General features: G+C 39.6%; 1 protein-coding gene across 1 annotated transcript in view; it reads right to left on the bottom strand.

Annotated features, from left to right (window-relative positions):
• The window catches only part of LOC114479831 (voltage-dependent T-type calcium channel subunit alpha-1H-like), a 77,133-nt gene that overhangs the window by 19,480 nt on the left and 39,183 nt on the right, over positions 1-18,470 (bottom strand). The window contains 9 exon segments of the mRNA XM_028473767.1: positions 3,024-3,157; positions 3,249-3,358; positions 3,487-3,638; positions 7,617-7,809; positions 8,129-8,218; positions 11,619-11,744; positions 13,379-13,505; positions 13,590-13,774; positions 13,850-13,918. Of these exon segments, the coding sequence (XP_028329568.1) occupies positions 3,024-3,157; positions 3,249-3,358; positions 3,487-3,638; positions 7,617-7,809; positions 8,129-8,218; positions 11,619-11,744; positions 13,379-13,505; positions 13,590-13,774; positions 13,850-13,918 (1,186 nt within the window).

Here is an 18,470-nt window from a genome sequence, read left to right on the forward strand (position 1 = left end):
TTTTATCTCTGTTCCCTCCACCATCTCCTGAACTCCAACATACTTTATAATATTTATTTAAGCATTTTTACAATGAACACATCCAATCAAAATCAAAAATCAAATAGATACAGTATGACGCAAGTATTTTTTTTTGTATCTCTTTAAATTCCAAAATATTTTTTACTTTTTAAATCTTTCTTTTGAGAATTCCATGCTTATACACCAGCAACAGACAAGCACATTTTGTTTCAAATTTGTTCGTGATATTGGATGTTTAAAGTCATACCGCCTTCTATGATTTTCATCTTCAGAAGTAAACAAATAACTTTTGTAAGTCCTGTGGAAGAGATTTGTTTCTAGCTTTGTCTTTTAGTTTTGATAATCCTGACTTAAAGAGTAGCTAAACCCCAAAACCATGTTTTTCTGCTGAATTCAAATGTATTTGGGTATGAAGTAGTGCTGTTGATTGATCCTGGTCCAACTCTCAATATTTTAGTCAAAGTACAGTATTTCAATTTGCTATATTTTGTTGTAAATTGTCAGGGTGACTGCCCTGTATGGGTTGAAACCCAGGCTATTACAATTGATTTTTGTTATTGGCTGAGAACAAGATCATGTGACATTTGGGACCATCTTGCATCACAAACAAGCACTGTTAGCCCCGCCTCTTTTATAAAAACTAGCACCTGTGGGCTCTACAATCTGTGGTGAGTAGGTTGGATTGAGAGAAGAGTGAATAGAGAGATATGTAGCTAGTTGACATAGCATAGATTTTTCATTGGAGATATTATAGTATAGACTGGGTGTGGCTTAACCTAACCCGCCCATAATCAAGACATTTTTTAAATTTCCTGCATACATCGCCAGAAGAAGAACTAGGCTACTGCTGCCCATCTGGACCAAACTAGGAGACAGTTTGGAGAAAACAAAGAGGCTGATGATAATGTAAATCCCTGTCCGCAACTTTCTGACATATCATATACAGTAGAACATCACACTGCTTACACACCATCTACACTGATGTCCACCCCATACTGATAATCATTCCACTCACACATAGTCTGACACCAGGTGTTTCCTTGTAGTCAGACCTGCTAATATTGTATCATGTTTTTCTGCAGTCAGTGCCTTCTCCTCGCCCTTCTCTCTTCTCTGTTTCTGGTGTCTTGACGCTGGAGCTGCCAGTTCCTGATCTGTGGTTCACAGCTCAACTAGTCTGTGAAACTCTGATGTTCTTTCTCTCTATCCTGTTCTGTTCTCCTCTTTCTGTCCACTAACCCCAACCAATCGAAGCAGATGGCTGCCACCTCTGAGCCTGGTTCTGCTGGAGATTTCTTCCTGTTAAAAGGGAGTTGTTTCTTCCCACTGTTGCTGATGCTTGTTTATGTGGATTTGTTGGGTTTTTTCTTTTTTCTTAAGATTTTCTTATTTTGATAGCACTTTGAGATGATTGTTGTATTTTGCGCTATATAATGCGCTATAGTGTTTTTCAAATGGGGGTACGTGTACCCCTAGGACAGACAAAGGCAACTGGTGGCCCGTGGACCAGATGCGGCTCCCTGTCTAATTTTATGCGGCCCCCAAAGTAAATGTACAAAATGACAGAAAAATACACAAAACAAGAATACATTAAAAAAATACAAAGAATTACAAAAAGCGTCCTACACTTTAAGTAAGATTTGAACGCACCAGCAGGGGGAATCCTGCTTCAAACAGCTGGATTAGAGCTACAGGCTAGCGGTTCGTTGTCACAAATGAGGTGAGCAAGAACCGACACATCCCAGCCTGTCATTCTCTGTCACACGCACACGCACACACACACAGGTGTAGTGGCAGGTGTGGCGTGAGTGAAGCTATAGCGATCAGGTGCACTTCAATATGTAGTACCGTCTGCGTGACATGTAAACACTTAGAAAAAATTGTTAGGTGTCCAGGTGCGCAGGCGTGTACACGCGTGCAAGTCAGTAAGTGTGTGTGTGTTGAGTGTTGTATCCTGTCCAATCACAGCATAACAGAACGTAACACTACAGTCACTACAACTCTATGGACGGGTGTCGTGACACAGACTGTAACAGGACTTATACACTCACACACACACTTACTGACTTGCACGCGTGTACACGCCTGCTCGCCTAACAATTTTTTCTAAGTGTTTACATGTCACGCAGGCGGTACTACATAGTGAAGCGCACATGATCGCTATAGCTTCACACACACACACACACACGCACGCACGCACGCACGCACGCACGCACGCACGCACGCACGCACGCACACACACACACACACACACACACACACACACACAGAATTTTGTCAAAGATTGTGACTTAGCAAAGAAGTTTAAGAACCCCTGACATATAGGAAACGCATCAGTATCATATAACGCAATGTAAACTTTGCCTACCCAAGGATGTTACCGCTTTTAGGACTTCTGCATCAAACTTGAGTTAACACGTAAAGGTAAGAAGATGTATCGACCCGCTCCCGGGATTACAACACAGTGCTGTTAAAATGGGACGATTAGTTAAGTTTCTTAATTCACTCAGAACGTTTTAAACAGAAACAAGAGGTAATATTGCTTTATTCCAGGCAACCAGACTCCATTAGAAAAACGTTCAGTTTTGCCTGCAGAAACCAAGCATTGCTCGTCAACTGCTGCCTCATCACATGTCGTGAACTACAACGTTATTTGAGAACGTATCTAACTGTTTATTTATTTAAAAAATAATTGTACATTTTGACAAACCTTTTATTGTATACAGATGCCTTTATACATGAGATGTTTACTGTATGCATGGGAACCGTGGCAAGATTTATTACCAAAAATAAACATGGGGGGTGAAAGTACTCAAAGTAACTTTTATTTTGAGTACTATTTAATTGAGCTACTTTTTTTTACTTCTGCTTGAGTATTCTATGTATGACTTACTTGTACTTGTACTTGAGTACAATTTGAATCAAGTAACAGTACTTCTACTTGAGAAAGATATATCAGTACTCTATACACCTCTGCTTATATGCCCAGTGCTTGTGCGTACCTCGTGTTATCCTCAGGACCCTCATGATGCGTATGATGGTGGGGTTGATGGGCAGGGATGCATTCAGGTCTATTTCCTCCAGTGCAATCCCCATAATGGACAGCAACACAATGGCGAGGTCAAGCTGGTTCCACCTTAAAACACAACAAACACACACTCTTTCAGTGTCAGTGGGGAAAAAAAAACACTATATTGTGTGTTTTTCTGTTGACGGGAAATGAATACCTCTCTTTGAAGAACCTTCGCAGGCCAAATGCGATGAGTTTGAGTATGGCCTCGAAGACAAAGACCACAGTGAAGACGTAATTGCAGTACTTCAGTATCTCATTGAGGTACTGCGGGACACACGGACACACACACACACACACACCTGAAAAAGTCTGCTGGGGCTGCACCGTACCGCCGCATAATGCTTCATTACTATGGTTCTAGGACAGGTAGTGAGAAGTGTTGCCATGGATACCTGAGGCTGGTTGTAATGCTCCATGCTCATAGTCAGGAGGTTTGTGAAGATGATGATGGTGATGAAGAGATCAAGGTAGTGACTGGTGCATACAGTGTGGATGGATCGACGTAGCGGGGAGTAGTCGGCGTAATATGGTTTCTCCAGGGCCCCTGTGTCGCGCACACACACACACACACACACACACACACACACACAGAGAGAGAGAGAGAGAATGAAACACCATAGAAAAAAATTATATGGAGCATAAAGTCACTAATGAAGTGGATGCCAAGTAGCATCCACTTTGTGTGTGTGTGTGTGGGTGTGCGCGCGGACTAAAAGTGCCAACTCAGCAACTCAGTCCTATCCATCACACACACACGCACTCTCTGTGGCACCTCAAGGTGTCTTTGAACGAAAAACCTTCTCTGTTTGCTGCCAGACAGTTCACTTAGAAAGAGAAAAGCACTACAAAAGATTACACTGCAGAGCGAGTGAGGGCTCTATATAATATGAATAGGAATAATGCATCTGCTCCTGCACTATACGTGTAATATAAGTGATAGCATTATTCGATTGATGCTTTATGACAGCGATATCATTTTATCTAAAGAAGGAGGACCAACATTTCTGGTGAAATATGTGCAGAATAGAAGAAGTCAATCCTAAATATATTGTGTTGCTCTTCTTTGTGTCAATGACCTGAACAACTCACTGTACATAGCTTAACCTGCCCTGCCTTCCAGTATGTGTTTGTAGTAACATTGATTTTTCATGTTGTTTAGGCATTGAGCCAGCAACCTTCAACCATGAACATACCTGTGATAACCACAGCCAAGGAGGTCATATTTTCATCATTTGTTTTTAGTTATTTATTTTTGTCTGTTAGCAGGATTGCGGAAAGAATTATAACCAAAGATCAGGGTTGGGTCAATTACATTTTTCAGTTACAATTATGTTTTCAATATACCCATATCACAATTATTTTTTATCCTCATAAAGTCAATTACAATTACGTTTTCAATTACTAAAGTTCATTTACAATTAATCACAATTATTGAGCCTGAAACAAATAACCTAATAAAAGCTAACCTTCCTCTTGTGTTAGCATCTCTTATGATAACAGGTCCTAAATCAGCTGTAAAATACACTAAAACAAATATCTATCTTCAAATTTCTTTATTGGTTACCTTGTTAGGCTTTTTTATATTCTTTTTAATAGTAAAACGTATATGAATAACTATACATACTGTATGTGTAGAAGTGTACATAGAACTGTAACATGGTTCCCCAGTTTTGCGTTCAATTACAATTTAACATTTTTATATGGAATTTTCATGGCAATTACAGTTACAATGTAAGTTATCTGAACTCAATTGCAATTTAATTACAATTTTGTCATATTTGTAATTACTTATCGCAACACAATTACAATTGTAATTGACTCCAACCCTGCCAAAGATAGACCTTATAGGCCATGGAAGATTCCATACATTTTGCAGGGGATCCTGATCAATATACAGATTCTGGATCAGTTCCAAAAATCTAAAAATCCCTACCTCTCATCATTGGATAAATTCCCAAAAGTCATATCTCTTTGACTTTATGAAATTTGACCCAGTTTTGTCGAGTTGGTTCTTCAATTATCTCACAGATCTGATCCGGAATGCACATTTCATCAATAAAATGGGAGTATCCATACATTTGGACCTACTGTACCATTATCGATGGGGATAGACATTTCTTCCAAACCTTTAAAGTGTGAATGATCATAGTACCATGATCAGGATCACTGATCAGATAACTGTCAATATCTGGCAAAGAGAATATTTGGCCCAACTGTCCATTCTCCGGCTGCAGGAAGCTGGTAGTCCCTCCGCTGAATACTCTCTGAACCCCCAACATCAAAGAAAGAGCCCGCGGCATTTCTTTGGAACAAAATAATTGCTTTTTCAAAGCTCCTGCTTCAGATTCTCTCTTCAGTTTGATTTAATGCCACATTCTCTAAAGTGTTAAGTTTGGCAGCTATTTTTGGAACCAAACAGTTTATATTGGCAGAAAGGAAATGATAAAAAAAAAAAAAAAAAAAATCACCCCTCTGCTTTTGTTTGACTAATACAGTAAATAAATGAACAGATTTTGCAGATTTTCTGCATATAAACATTACAATAATTAAAGTAAATGCCCTTTGGAAGAATACATCTATTAACATGCTACCCATCGTATACATGTACGTGTGCTGAAATGTAAACTACCTGCTGAGGTCAGCAGATCGCAGAGATTTTTTTGATATTTAACAATATGAAAGACTTGCAGTTTGTTATTTTAAAAAATTCTAGTAGTTTTATTTAAATTATTATAGTGTAATATTTATTTTCATATTGTCAAAAAAAGTAATCAAAATCAGTTATAGAAAAAAATACAATCTTTTTATTCTATGTATATTATTACATAATATATAAATAATAATAATAACAATAATAATAATGATATAAATACCCATTATATTATATATGAAAAATATGTAATAATATTGTATTTTAGTACATATGAACTATGTAACTATATTATTCAATAATAGCATCTATTATGCAAGCACCTATACTTATTGGATTACATTATTTTTTATTGTTATCCATATAACAGTTACTTTTATAGAACTCAAATCATATTCTTTATCAGCATTAAATAGCATCTGCTAATGAAGTCATTGAGTGCAGTTGTGACAACCATCCCCAATGGGTGGTTGGTTGTCAAACATCATTATTTTAATGGGCATAGATGAAAAACTAAAATAATAATTGGGCAATCTTTAAAAAACATATAAAAGGTCTGATTATAGTTGTATTTTACTTAAACCTGATAAAAAAAAAATGTTCAATTTAACCACAATCAACAGCAAAACTGAAAACATGCACCAGTGATTGTGAGCCAAGAACAGAAAAACTGTAATGTTATATTTTGTCAGACCGGAGGCCAAAATTTATGTCTGAGGCATTGTTAAGGTTTTCTATCTGCTGTATTTCCTGCTTCTTGGTGAAAATGGTGATTTCTCCCTGAGTCTGAACCTACGGTTAATGGATTTTCTAGGTTATGACAAAAAGTCTGAGCGTTTCTATATCCACACAAATAAAACGCATCAAAATATATGACAGTGTTTGCATATTGACATGTGACATCTAACCCCAAAGAAAATGAGACAAACATGAAAGTTTTAGCAACAACACTCATGGCTAGCAACCACATGCTGTAGCCGAGCAAAGAAAAAAACTTCCCAAACTGAAGGTGTTTCTTTCTTCTTCTAAATCAGGAACTGTCAAACTCATTTTAGTTCAGGGGTCAAATATGGAGCAGTTTGAGCTCAAGTGGGCCACAGATTTTATAATGTAAAACAAGTAATTTCAACATTATTGTGCCCTAGTTTGCACTTCTACGTATACATAAAATACAAAATATGTAAGAAACCGACCACATCCAAGCAATAAGTGACAGATATGAGTCCCAACAGGGTCTTCACTTTATATTTCCCAGATTTTGTCACCAATTTCTATGTAATTATAGGAAATATGTTAGAATTTGAGGAAAATTTAAGGATTCTGTAAGAATTGTGTTTTTTCAATTGTTTAATATTAAAAATTGAATGGAAAATTGTGAAAACTCCTGCAAATATTGTTGACTTTAAATTACACAATGATTCATGCTTTGTCTGTCATTTTTACTTTCTCCTGTGGGCCAGATCGAACGCTCCAAAGGACTGGATTTAGGCCCCGGGCCACAAATTTGACACATGTTCTAAATGATAATAACTTCTGTGTGATATAGAAATTGAGTAAAATCATAGAAGAGAAAAACCAGTGCTATATTTCTCAAATTAAACCATAAACAACTTAGAAGTCCTATTTTTGCTCCATAAATTAGTTTATTTGGGTAACACATATGTAGAATATTTTAGTGTTTGCATTGTTATATAGAATGTGATAGCCAGCCCCTTTTTAAATACTTGTTTAGAAAAATTATATTGACTTACGTCAATGATTTTGACAGTAAGCAAGCCTCATTTACACACACACGCACACACACACACACACACACACACACACACACACACAGACATACAGACACACACACACAGTCTAAAGCTTTCTCACTTCTCCTCCTCTTCTCCAGTCGCTTCAGGCGTTTCTCCTCCCTCAGCCGCGCCTCCTCCTCCTCTTGCTGCTGGCGACACTTGTGAAAGTTTTCTACTACCACGCCCACAAACATGTTGAGCACAAAGAAGCTGACGATGAGGAGGAAGGAGATGAAGAACAGCAGCATCCACGGGTTTTGGTTTCTTATGGGCTGCGGTGAAATTCAAAAGACAAAGACAAAAAGCGGAAGCAGAGAGAGATGAGAGAGGATGGAGTGCAGCGGAGAGGAAGAAAAGAGGAGAGCACAAACAAAGAGTCAGTTGTGAAACTGCTTGCACTGTCAACTCACATTAATTCATCCTTCTTTTTTTATACTTTCCCAACATCCTCCTCATCACACTCCTGCTTTTAAAAGTCTGAGTCATGTGAAAAACACACAGAAACATGACACACCTCAGCTGAACCTCACATTTCACGTCTCCTTGATGCCCAGTCTGTGCCTCTCCCTGTGTCAGAGTGTGTTTCCTCACCTGCTGGTCCACCCCCACTGCATCCAGTCCATCGTACATGATGCTGACCCAGCCGTCCTTACAGGACAGCACGAAGAGTGACATCAGCGCCTGGAGGAGCGTGTCACACAAAACCTCAGCGTTAGGCAGAGGTGAAAGTAATGGATCACAAGTACTACTCACATTACGGTAATTGAGTTACTTTAAAGCAGACATAGGCAACTGGCAGTCCGGGGGCCACATACGGCCCTTGCTGTAATTTTGAGCGTAAAGGCACAAAATGACTTTAAAAAAATAAAAAATTACAGAAATATACACTAGACCAGTGGTTCCCAAACAGGGGTACATGAGGATATCGCAGGGGATACTCAGGAAGATTTAACAATTAATTAAAAATAAAATAAATATCAGGAAATGCTCCTAGTTCCTTTTTAGGTTATTTGTATTGACAGATTGCATACAAACTACCAGTATTATTGCTTAATAAAATATTATACTTTCTTGTAATTTATTGAAACAGGATTATTTTATGCTGTAGAGGCCATTTCATCACACTTTTGACAATTGGAGACAATAATTGGCAACATTTTACATAGGAGACCGTATTAACTTACTATTGAAGTAATCACACAGAAGTTGCATTGGTATTTAAAAAAAAATAAAATAAATTTAACTTTAAATTCCACTCATTGTTTTGAATTTGTAGATTGAGCGTTAGGCAACCAATGTTGGAGACAGTGTTAGGGGTTTAGGAGAGCCGCTGTTTCACAAATTATGGAGAGGGTAATTGATTTGATGATAAAAACGGGTACACATGATTTGACAAAAAATGCAAAGGGGGTACACGGAACAAAAAAGATTGAGAACCACTGCACTAGACAATGACAATGACTCCAAAAACACGCAAAACGGCAAAAACAAAACAAACAGCAACACATAATTAGAGGAAAATTACAAAATGACAACAAAAAAACACAAATTGACTTGTAACACAAAGAACAACAACAACAAAACTTAATGAGAAGAAAATACATAAAATGTGTTCAAAAACACATGAAGCGAGAGTAAAAACCAAAACACACAAAATGAAAACACAAACGTATTGTTTTTCCCTGTATTAATGCTCAGAATGGTTATTATTCTAAATGCTTACATGAATGTTGATGATGTGAACCTCAGATGAAAAAAAATCACATTTTTGTTGCCCCGCTGTGGTAAAGGTTGCTCACCTCTGCTTTACCGTTTCTGAGTAAATTATAATTTTTTTTGTGATAATTTTTTACTTCCGTTTCATGGTCTCTTCATGAAACGTTCTCTTTATGAAAGCACATTGAACATAATCCATATGTTCTTAGTCGCACCTTTTCTGATCACTGCCCAGCCACTTTCTTGGGTTCAGGTTGAGGTTTCTACCTATTATGTTGTTACACACATGGCACAATTGGCATGGCACTGTTTTAGAATTCAGAACTTCAGCTATAATTAATTTTTTTTTTATTATTATGAATATAATTCATGATTATTTTATTCAAAAACGAATTGTACATTTTGACAAACCTTTAATTTTATACAGATGCCTTATTAAGCTACTATTTACTTGTACTTGAGTAGGATATCAGTACATCTCTGGCGTCTGAGCATTGCGCTGCATTTGATTGCACTCGGAACCCAGGTAAATCCAACAGAACGAATCGGAATATGTAATAAAGTGCAATAAAATCGCCCTTGAGCTCAGGACACTGACTCGGGAATTCGGGCAGGATCCAAGCAGCCCGAGTCGAATGACGTTTAACAAAAAGGCTGCACACCGTAAACACTTTTTCCTCAACTTTGACTTTTAGGTGTTGTTTAATTTGGCATTTGTGATATTAAAAGTGTAGAATAACTCTGTAGTGGGATTTCCATACCCACTCTGTTCATTTGAACGCTCTGAGTAAGTAGTGATACCCGCATAGTAGTTCAATGCATTATTTCTAGAGTCTATGGTTCAATAGAAACATGCAGGATTCCACTCGCTGGTGCGTTCAAGTCGTACTTTAAGTGTATGATGTTTTTCTCTCTCTCTTAAGGTGCGTTCACATCGAACGTGACTGAAGCGACTAGATTACATTCAAAATCAATGTAAATGACGCAACCTCAAGCCACCTCTCTTCAAGTGACCTGACTTGCGCGATTCCGACGGCTAGGTTGGTCACTCAAAGTTGAAAAATGTCAATTTTTCAAGCAACTTCAAGTAACACATCCCCGGCCGTCACCGTCTGTAGAGCCGAGGCTGCAGCGGGAAGGCTGTACACTTCCTCAACTTACAGGGGGTAAATTAAAGTGGTTAACTCCTTGAATAAGCCTCCATTCTGGGTCACTTTCTGAGCAGTTCTAAAAATCGGGCTGTTTTGTGGCCTACTTATGCATATTCATGAGTGGGCGTGTCTATAGATGCTGACTTTCATGTCTTGCTCTTTTACGAAGGAAATCAGTGATCCCCAAAGTGATTTTATTGTGCTATCCACACACCGTTGTTATTGTTTTCAGTCAAGAAACTGTACATTACAGTAAAACACATGGATATTTAAGCAGCTATAGTTATTGTGAGTCCGTCTCAGCGCTCCAGGGTCCGTGTTCATCTCAGCAGCAGCAGCAGCAGCCATTCAAACTCTCACTGGAGTGTTAAACTGATAAGTAACTTCTCCTCCTCCTCCTCTGCTCTTCCAACTACAGGAATAGTGCATTCAAGGTGATGATAATTTTTGTCTAAATGCTGCGTCGCATTGTGTCACAAACACATCAGATCAGCGATACAAGGCGATAAAAGGTACTAAAAACGTGTCTGCTCCCTGGTGATACACCAAACCACAAGATACGCTGGAAACCACAAAAGCGGAGTACACCTCCGCACGAACAATTAGTGTGCATACACTACAGTGTACGGTCACTGTGGAGGCGCGGCACTGGCAGCAGGAAAATTCTGTATTTCGTTTTACCGGTAGCCATCACTCCGTCGCTAGCGAGAAAAACAATGGCGGACTTTCGCAAAAGTATTCATCAGGATGGGGGTGGAGTCCATGGACCAAGTCCGTGGAGATACCAGCGGGGGGGAGGGTAATTTCTTTCCCGATTTCACGTGTGACGTCACAAATGTAGAACATTTGAAATGGAGCACTTTTCTCTGTGTTGTAAGACTTACACAGACCACAAACAAAGGACTTCATGGATTTATTTCACATTTTGTGTGCCGGTTGATACTCGTTACCTCATTTGTGTTAAAAAAAGACTGCAAAAGTGGATTTTTCATAATATGTCCCCTCAAGTAGCTAATACATTTCCCCACCAGGCGTTTTTGCTCCTCAAAAAAAATATGAAAACATACATCAGCTTGCTGTGTCAGTCATGTTTTCCGAGCTTACGGAATGAAACGCATTTACCTCGGAGGTCGAAATTGACGACCCGGATCATTTCGGGTTCCGAGTGCAATGGAATGCAGCATTAGTCAGGGAGGGGTCCATGTGAGACAAACCTGCCCCAAGTTGTCAAAGTTGTACTTTCTCCGAACCCAGCGGTAGCCCGCCTGCAGACACTGGGATTTGTTGGTGACGTTGCTCACATGAAGACCGTCGCAGTGGAAGAATTTGCCTTTAAACAGCTGCACACACAGACAAATGGCTGTTAAAGCGCAGGAGAACAGCGTAAGCTCAGGTTGGTGTAAACAAAGCTGCACAAAGCAGAGTGAGGACGGCCATGTCTTTGTGTGTGAGTTTGTAAGCACGAGTCCACAGGTCTGCTGTGTCTCAGCGCCAAGATATCTCAGCACCATCTGGTCCAGGCTTCCTCACATCCATCAGAAGCACAGGATCTTTTAGAAGATAAATCTGTGATGGAGGTGCTTTTAAGGAAAACATGCCTGTGGGATTATATTTAGCCTCAGCCATCAAATACAGTGTTTAATTGAAACATTGGCAAAAACTTTGCAGAGAGAGAGAAAGCAAGCTTTAATAAAGGACCAACTTTTAGTCCAAAATACATTTGACATCGCGACAATTTAGTCATTTGTTTACCTGTGGGAAATGACTTGTTTTATTGCACAAATGCATGTGTGAAAAGACCCCAATCACATTTATTCCAGCCTTTCTTAATGAGAAAAAGCTAATTGTCTTTCTCCTAAACTAAAAAAGGAAAATATGAAACAATAAACCAGGATCATTAATTACAGCCCAATAAGCCAATTCAGGTGAAATTATACTTTACACTCAGCACAAGTCCTCTCTGCAACCATTGTTGTTTTTAAATTACTTCCAGGGACGGTCGATGCATGATTACCAGCTCATTTACATTTCCTCTCTCTTTTATTACCTGAAGCTTTCTGTGAGCCGTGCCTTGTTTATTCTAAATCACTTGGAGCAATGTGACGTCTCAACCCCCACAATCCCCCCGCCCAAAAAATTAAAAATTTATCAGGTAAAAGTGAGTCAAACTGGTAATCTAGATGCCAGGGTTGGGGTAAATTACATTTTTAAATCACAATTACATCATCGATTATCCATGTTCAATTACAACTCAATTACAATTAAGTTGGCCAGCATTTTTTCCCTATTACAATTCAAATCAGAATTATTATTTCCTCCCTGCAATCAATTACAATTATGTTCTCAATTACTAAAGTTCAATTACAATTAATCACATTTTAAAAAAATGTTTACTAAGTAGGCCAATATGTAGGCCATGGAAGTGTAACAAGGTTCCCCATTTTAGCGATTAATCAAATTGTAAATGACAATTACAATCACAAAGTCAACTCAATTACAATTAAATTATGATTACTTTTTTTTTTTTTTTTTTTTTTTTTTTTATCTTGTCTGCACATTCTGTTGAAGGTTAACACTACAAGAAGTGCAATCTTTTAACAGCAATGCATATTTTGTTATTGCAATTAAATAAATTTATTTATTTCATTGCATAATTGTGACCATCACCAGCTCTCCCTAGGGAAGGGTAAGAAATACTTTATTAAAGGGAGGGTGTAAAAAAGAGAGGGCAGTGTTACACCAAGGTGAGGTGAGGGGTTGGAGAGGGGTGGGGAAGTTAACAGGGAAGAGGGATACAAGATAGGAAATGGAATGGGTGGGGAGTAGTCGATAGGTTTCAAGTGATGCGATTAAATTATGATTACAAGACCATATTTTTCATTTACCATTTAATTTATAATTCCGTCATAACTGTAATGAATTATCAATTACGCAATTACACATATAATTGACCCCAACCCTGATAGATGCTTACCTGGACTCCCAGGATTCCAAACACAATGAAAAATGCACAACAGATGAGAACAATATTCCCGATGGGCCTGAGGGATGTAATGAGAGTCTCCACCACCAGTTTCAGACCTGGAGCTCGGCTGATCACCCTGCAGACACCAGAACACAGTCACACAGGTTTCACATGACACCGTCGCTGGTGCAGAGCCGAGGGAAACACCTGATGGTCTGACCTGAGGGGCCGCAGTGTGCGCAGCAGACGAAGGACCCGCAGGATGCCCAAAATACGATTCCCTCCTGCTGATGCAATGGAGACCAGGATGTCCACTAGGGACACAAACACCAGCACCCCATCCAGGATGTTCCAGCTGCTCTGCAGGTAAACTCCTTGGCCAAAGTACATGCCCATAGCCACCACCTTAACAGAGATTATTATTAATGAGTCCAAGACATGAAAAATGAATGTGAAACTATGATCTGCTGTTATGGTTACCTTGATCATCATTTCGCTCACAAAGATCGCAGTGAAGACGTAATTGGACACACTGAGAAATATCCTCTCCTGTCACACACAAACACACGCACACACACACACACTAACATAAGAACCCCATCAGTAATTGAAGGACTTTTGTGTCCCAGGTTATTTACTGTAATGTGTTACACAAGGAGATGAAAGAAATCCACTGCTAATGTAGCAAAAACATGATGAAAGCACACAGAGACCAGCTTATAGTGACCAAGCTCCGAGCATATGAGGTAACAGACTGTGTGTGTGTGTGTGTGAGAGAGAGAGAGAGAGAGAGAGAGAGAGAGAGAGAGAGAGAGAGAGAGAGAGAGAGGGAGATCTGCTTTGTCTTCTACAATAGGCTGTTCAAGGTAAATTGATAAATATAACTTGCAGATAAGAACTGATATATATTCATTATATATATATATATATATATATATATGTGTGTGTAGCTTTATTTGCATATGATAAGTCGCCATCCATCATTCCTAATAGACTGCATAGACTGCATACCCAAAAAAAAAAAATTCTGGTGTTTTAGAGACTCTAACATGAATGCACGTATCACTGTAGTTACTGTCCTGAGCAGCGGCTACTGCTGTCAGCTCGTCCCCCCCCACACAGCGCACACAGGCAGCTGTGATCCCAGTAGCTCTGAGCGGACTCACAACCATCACTCTGCATCCAGACTGTGAAATGAATTCACCTTGAATAAGCTTCTCTTAGGTTTACGCGCGATTTATCCCATCTGTTCTCGCTCTCCCTCTAACACCAGTGTGTGACTGTGTAGGGCAGACCCTGCACAGTCACGGGGCATCAACGAGGACTCAAAGCGGTCCGTTCCTTCTGAGTATGTTTGAGCCTTTAAACTGTTGCTTCTCTACATAGGTCAGTCTATTTCCGCTTGATTTGTTGTGTAACAGTTCCTAACGCTGTGATGGGGACTTCTGCTGGAACATCCACCCATGCACCATTACTACCGAGGGTACGTGAACACACCTGACTTCATTGGAGCAGCCAATAGTAACGATGAAAACAGCTCATGAAGTACACGTGTTTGTAGAAAGATCTCTGATTGGCTGACATCCAGCGTCACGCTCCTGGATTTATGAACTTCATTTACAGGGCCAGGAGAAGGAGAAGAGATTCACTGTCCACTCTTAAGAATACAACATGCTAAAAGATGATTATAGATTTTTGACCAAATGATGCCACAAAAAAAAAAACTTACATATTCCAGCTTTAAGTGTCCTTAACTAAATTATTCCTCCTTTCGAGCTATGTTGACATTTTTTGGGTAAATTGGAGGGATCTAGTGGGATTAGGGTAACGAAGGGTTAGGGTAATGAAAAACACTTAATGACAGCCTTCATGACACTAATGACAGGTGTCATGCCATAATATTGACAGCGTAATGTCATCTTTATGTATAAAACCTCAAGTAAAAAATCAATTGGTGGAATAACCTGGTCATTGAATATATTCAGGTATTCAGCTGACCTCAAGCTTCGGCCACATAACATTAATTAACCTAGACTTTACCAACTGCAGCAACCTTAGATCATAGCCCCGCCCCAACAGGCTTTTACAGTAGACACTAGGCAGGATCACTTCAGACACATGTTTTTAAGTAAATCTTGACTCAACAGACCACTTGACCTTCTTCCTTTTCTCCAGAGTCAAATCTTTGTGCTCCCTAACAAATTAAAGCTGCTTTTTCCTGATTAGCCTCACTGAGACGTGGCTTTCCTTCCACTACACAGTTCTTTACTCCGAATCCCTTCAGTTCCCTGGACACTGTTTGCCCACTTCCCTTTTAGTCTTTAATAATGTCTTCACAGCTTTTAATCAGATCTGAGCAGTTTCAGTATCTATTGAGATTTTTCTGTGCTTGTTACATAATTTGACCCTTCGGAAACAGATGAACATTTTTTCCACAACCACAGATATCTATCTACGTTCGCAGGCTTCACCTAACCAGACATGCTCTGTCACAGTGCAGCTGTACTACGAAGCGGGATATACGTAAATACGTTCACCTAAGACTAGGTGTGCTCTACAGTGGAAGGGGCGGAGATTGCAGCGTGAGACCAGTGAAAGGAATAATCCTTTAAAAATATGAAGAATGAATGAATTTATCAGTCTGAAAGCGCCTAACGCACACACGCTTTATCAGCTGACAAATGTCGATCAGTCCATCATATAAAGATCTAGATGTTTCCTATAGGATATCATCTGGTAAATGAAAGGACTGCATCGATATGTAAATATTCTCTCTTCTGTCAACGTCACATCACATCCACACAGCGACATGTCCACAGAATTATCCTCCTTTTAGTGCGCAGGTCCAAGAGAAATGATTGGTCAGGGGGTGGGACTTTCATACTCTCTCAGATCCTAGCCAGAATAAAACCTGGTCCCGACCAGGTTAGGTGTTCAGCCTACGTTAACACAGTGATTTAGCCCGGTAAGAGGTTAACCAGCGTCGTAGTACACCACACACTGAATAAATCCCGGAAGATGAAGATAAGAGGAAATCCAGCTTTGTGGTACAGGCCCTTAAAAAGCAGATTTACTTTGGTTGTTTTGAAGTTTTGTTAAATAATTCACTGCAGGAAGAGCATTCTTCAGAAGCTGCTGGTGTCCTAACAGGTTTACAGCATCTAAACACATTTCAAAGCTGATATCCAGAGTTTCGGAGAAATCTATGTTTATGTATGATTCTTTTGAAATGTGAAAAAATACCTAACTAGTCTTTTATAGAGTTTAGATTCTTGGCCTGAGCCCGACTGGGCCTCATTTTCCCGATCAGCTGTTGGGCTGCATTTTTAACTTTTTTTTAAAAAAATCTCCATTACATTAATATAATTTTTTAATAAACACAAAAACGCTTCTACATTGTTGTGGTATCATTTCTAAAGTGATTTCTGCTAGTAGTAAGACGGGATATTGACGGCGTTGTGTTGCATTTAGTTGTTCAGCGTTCACATTCACTGAATATTATTTGCTGATTTTGCTCATTCCTTACTTGCTGCTGGAGCGCAGGGAACAAATATGATTGTGTGCTTCAGTCAGGTCTGCGCTCCAAGCATGGGCCGCCTGGTCTGGTCTGCTATGCTGTAACGGACTGGGTTCTATGTTCTGGATATGTTCCACTTGTGTGTATTCAGTAGTTAACTGATGCTGAGATTTCCCATGGTCGAGAAGGCGTCATGGTTACGTGCAGCTTTCTCTGCCAATGTGTGTCTTTGTTTACATGTGTTCTGAATGTTGATTGGCTGGGAGGCTGGGGAAAGGGCGGGCGTAAGCGGGGAAAAGAGAGAACAATTTAGTTCCCACGGTTTTTTTTATTTTTGGCGTTATTACGACCTCCATTAAAGCCTGTAAAACTGTGATAACGGCTCGAGTCACTCCATTACAATACCTTTTGGGCTGCAGTGCATGTGTGTGCACGCCCCCCCCTCTCTCCCCGAGGCACTGCGATACTAATCTACCGGCTGCCATACGTTAAATAAAATAATAATTTACGTCGGGTTTGTTTTGGGCTTGGGCCTACAATTTTAGTTAATGGGTCGGGCTCGGGTCGGGCTGGATTTTTTGGGCCCGATCCAAACTCCAGTCTTTTACTATGGTCTACTGCCGGTGGTCATTCATATACGTCAATGTATATAAGTCCAGCCTTCGTCCTATAAGCCCTTATACAAATGGAAACGAGCGCCATGATCGTCCAGCCAATAGGCTTTGACTTCCTGTTTTTGAGACTGTCAATCAAAGTGAATGCAGAACTGTGCACGGAAACAAGGCCACGTGTCACAACAGCAAACAGGTAAATATGATATTGGCTCATACCTGACCCATAAACCTATATCAATATGACCAGATACAACCTTATTATGTTCCGCAATGCGCATGCAGAAAAGTAGAGGCGTGGCTTCTGGTAGATTGGGAGAGGCAGGGGGAGAAAGTGGATCTGTTTAGGGCGGGAAATCGAGACGTTTCTCATAAACTCCGGATATCAGCTTTAGGTCCTGTGTCCTCTCAGCGTTCACAGCAGTGCAGTTGAAATCACTCAAAGGAGTGATAAACGTTGACCGAATCCAAAACAGGCTTCAGTCCCTGAACTCTACCTGTTTGAGCTGCTGCCATTTGGTAGACGGTGCCAGATGCCCCAAAGCACAACACACAGGCAGAGAAAGAGTTTCTGTGCAAAATATTGTTAGATTTATTCATGCAACTTTGCTTCCTTTGCTTCTTGCAATATCTTTTAATTGGATAAATTCCAAAAACCTGAGACAGCTGCTGGATCATTTCCATGTACAAAAGATTTACTCTCCTGTTGGACAGAGGTCTCCCCCGCTACATTATGTAAGATGGGGATATTAGATAAATTGGATGAGACGACTTTGACCTGCAAGACAGAGTAAGTGGATAGAATACTAAAGGAGCATTTTTCTTAAAGCCAAATAACAATATAATGCATGTTCTGGTTAACTCCTCGTGATACAGTATATTTCCTTTTTTTAGTGGTCTTGGGTTTTTGTTGTGCTTTAATGTACAATGTATTGTTTCAGTAGTAAATATACTCACACACACACACTGAATA

Source organism: Gouania willdenowi, chromosome 1 (assembly GCF_900634775.1).
Source record: "Gouania willdenowi chromosome 1, fGouWil2.1, whole genome shotgun sequence".
NCBI lineage: Eukaryota > Metazoa > Chordata > Actinopteri > Blenniiformes > Gobiesocidae > Gouania > Gouania willdenowi.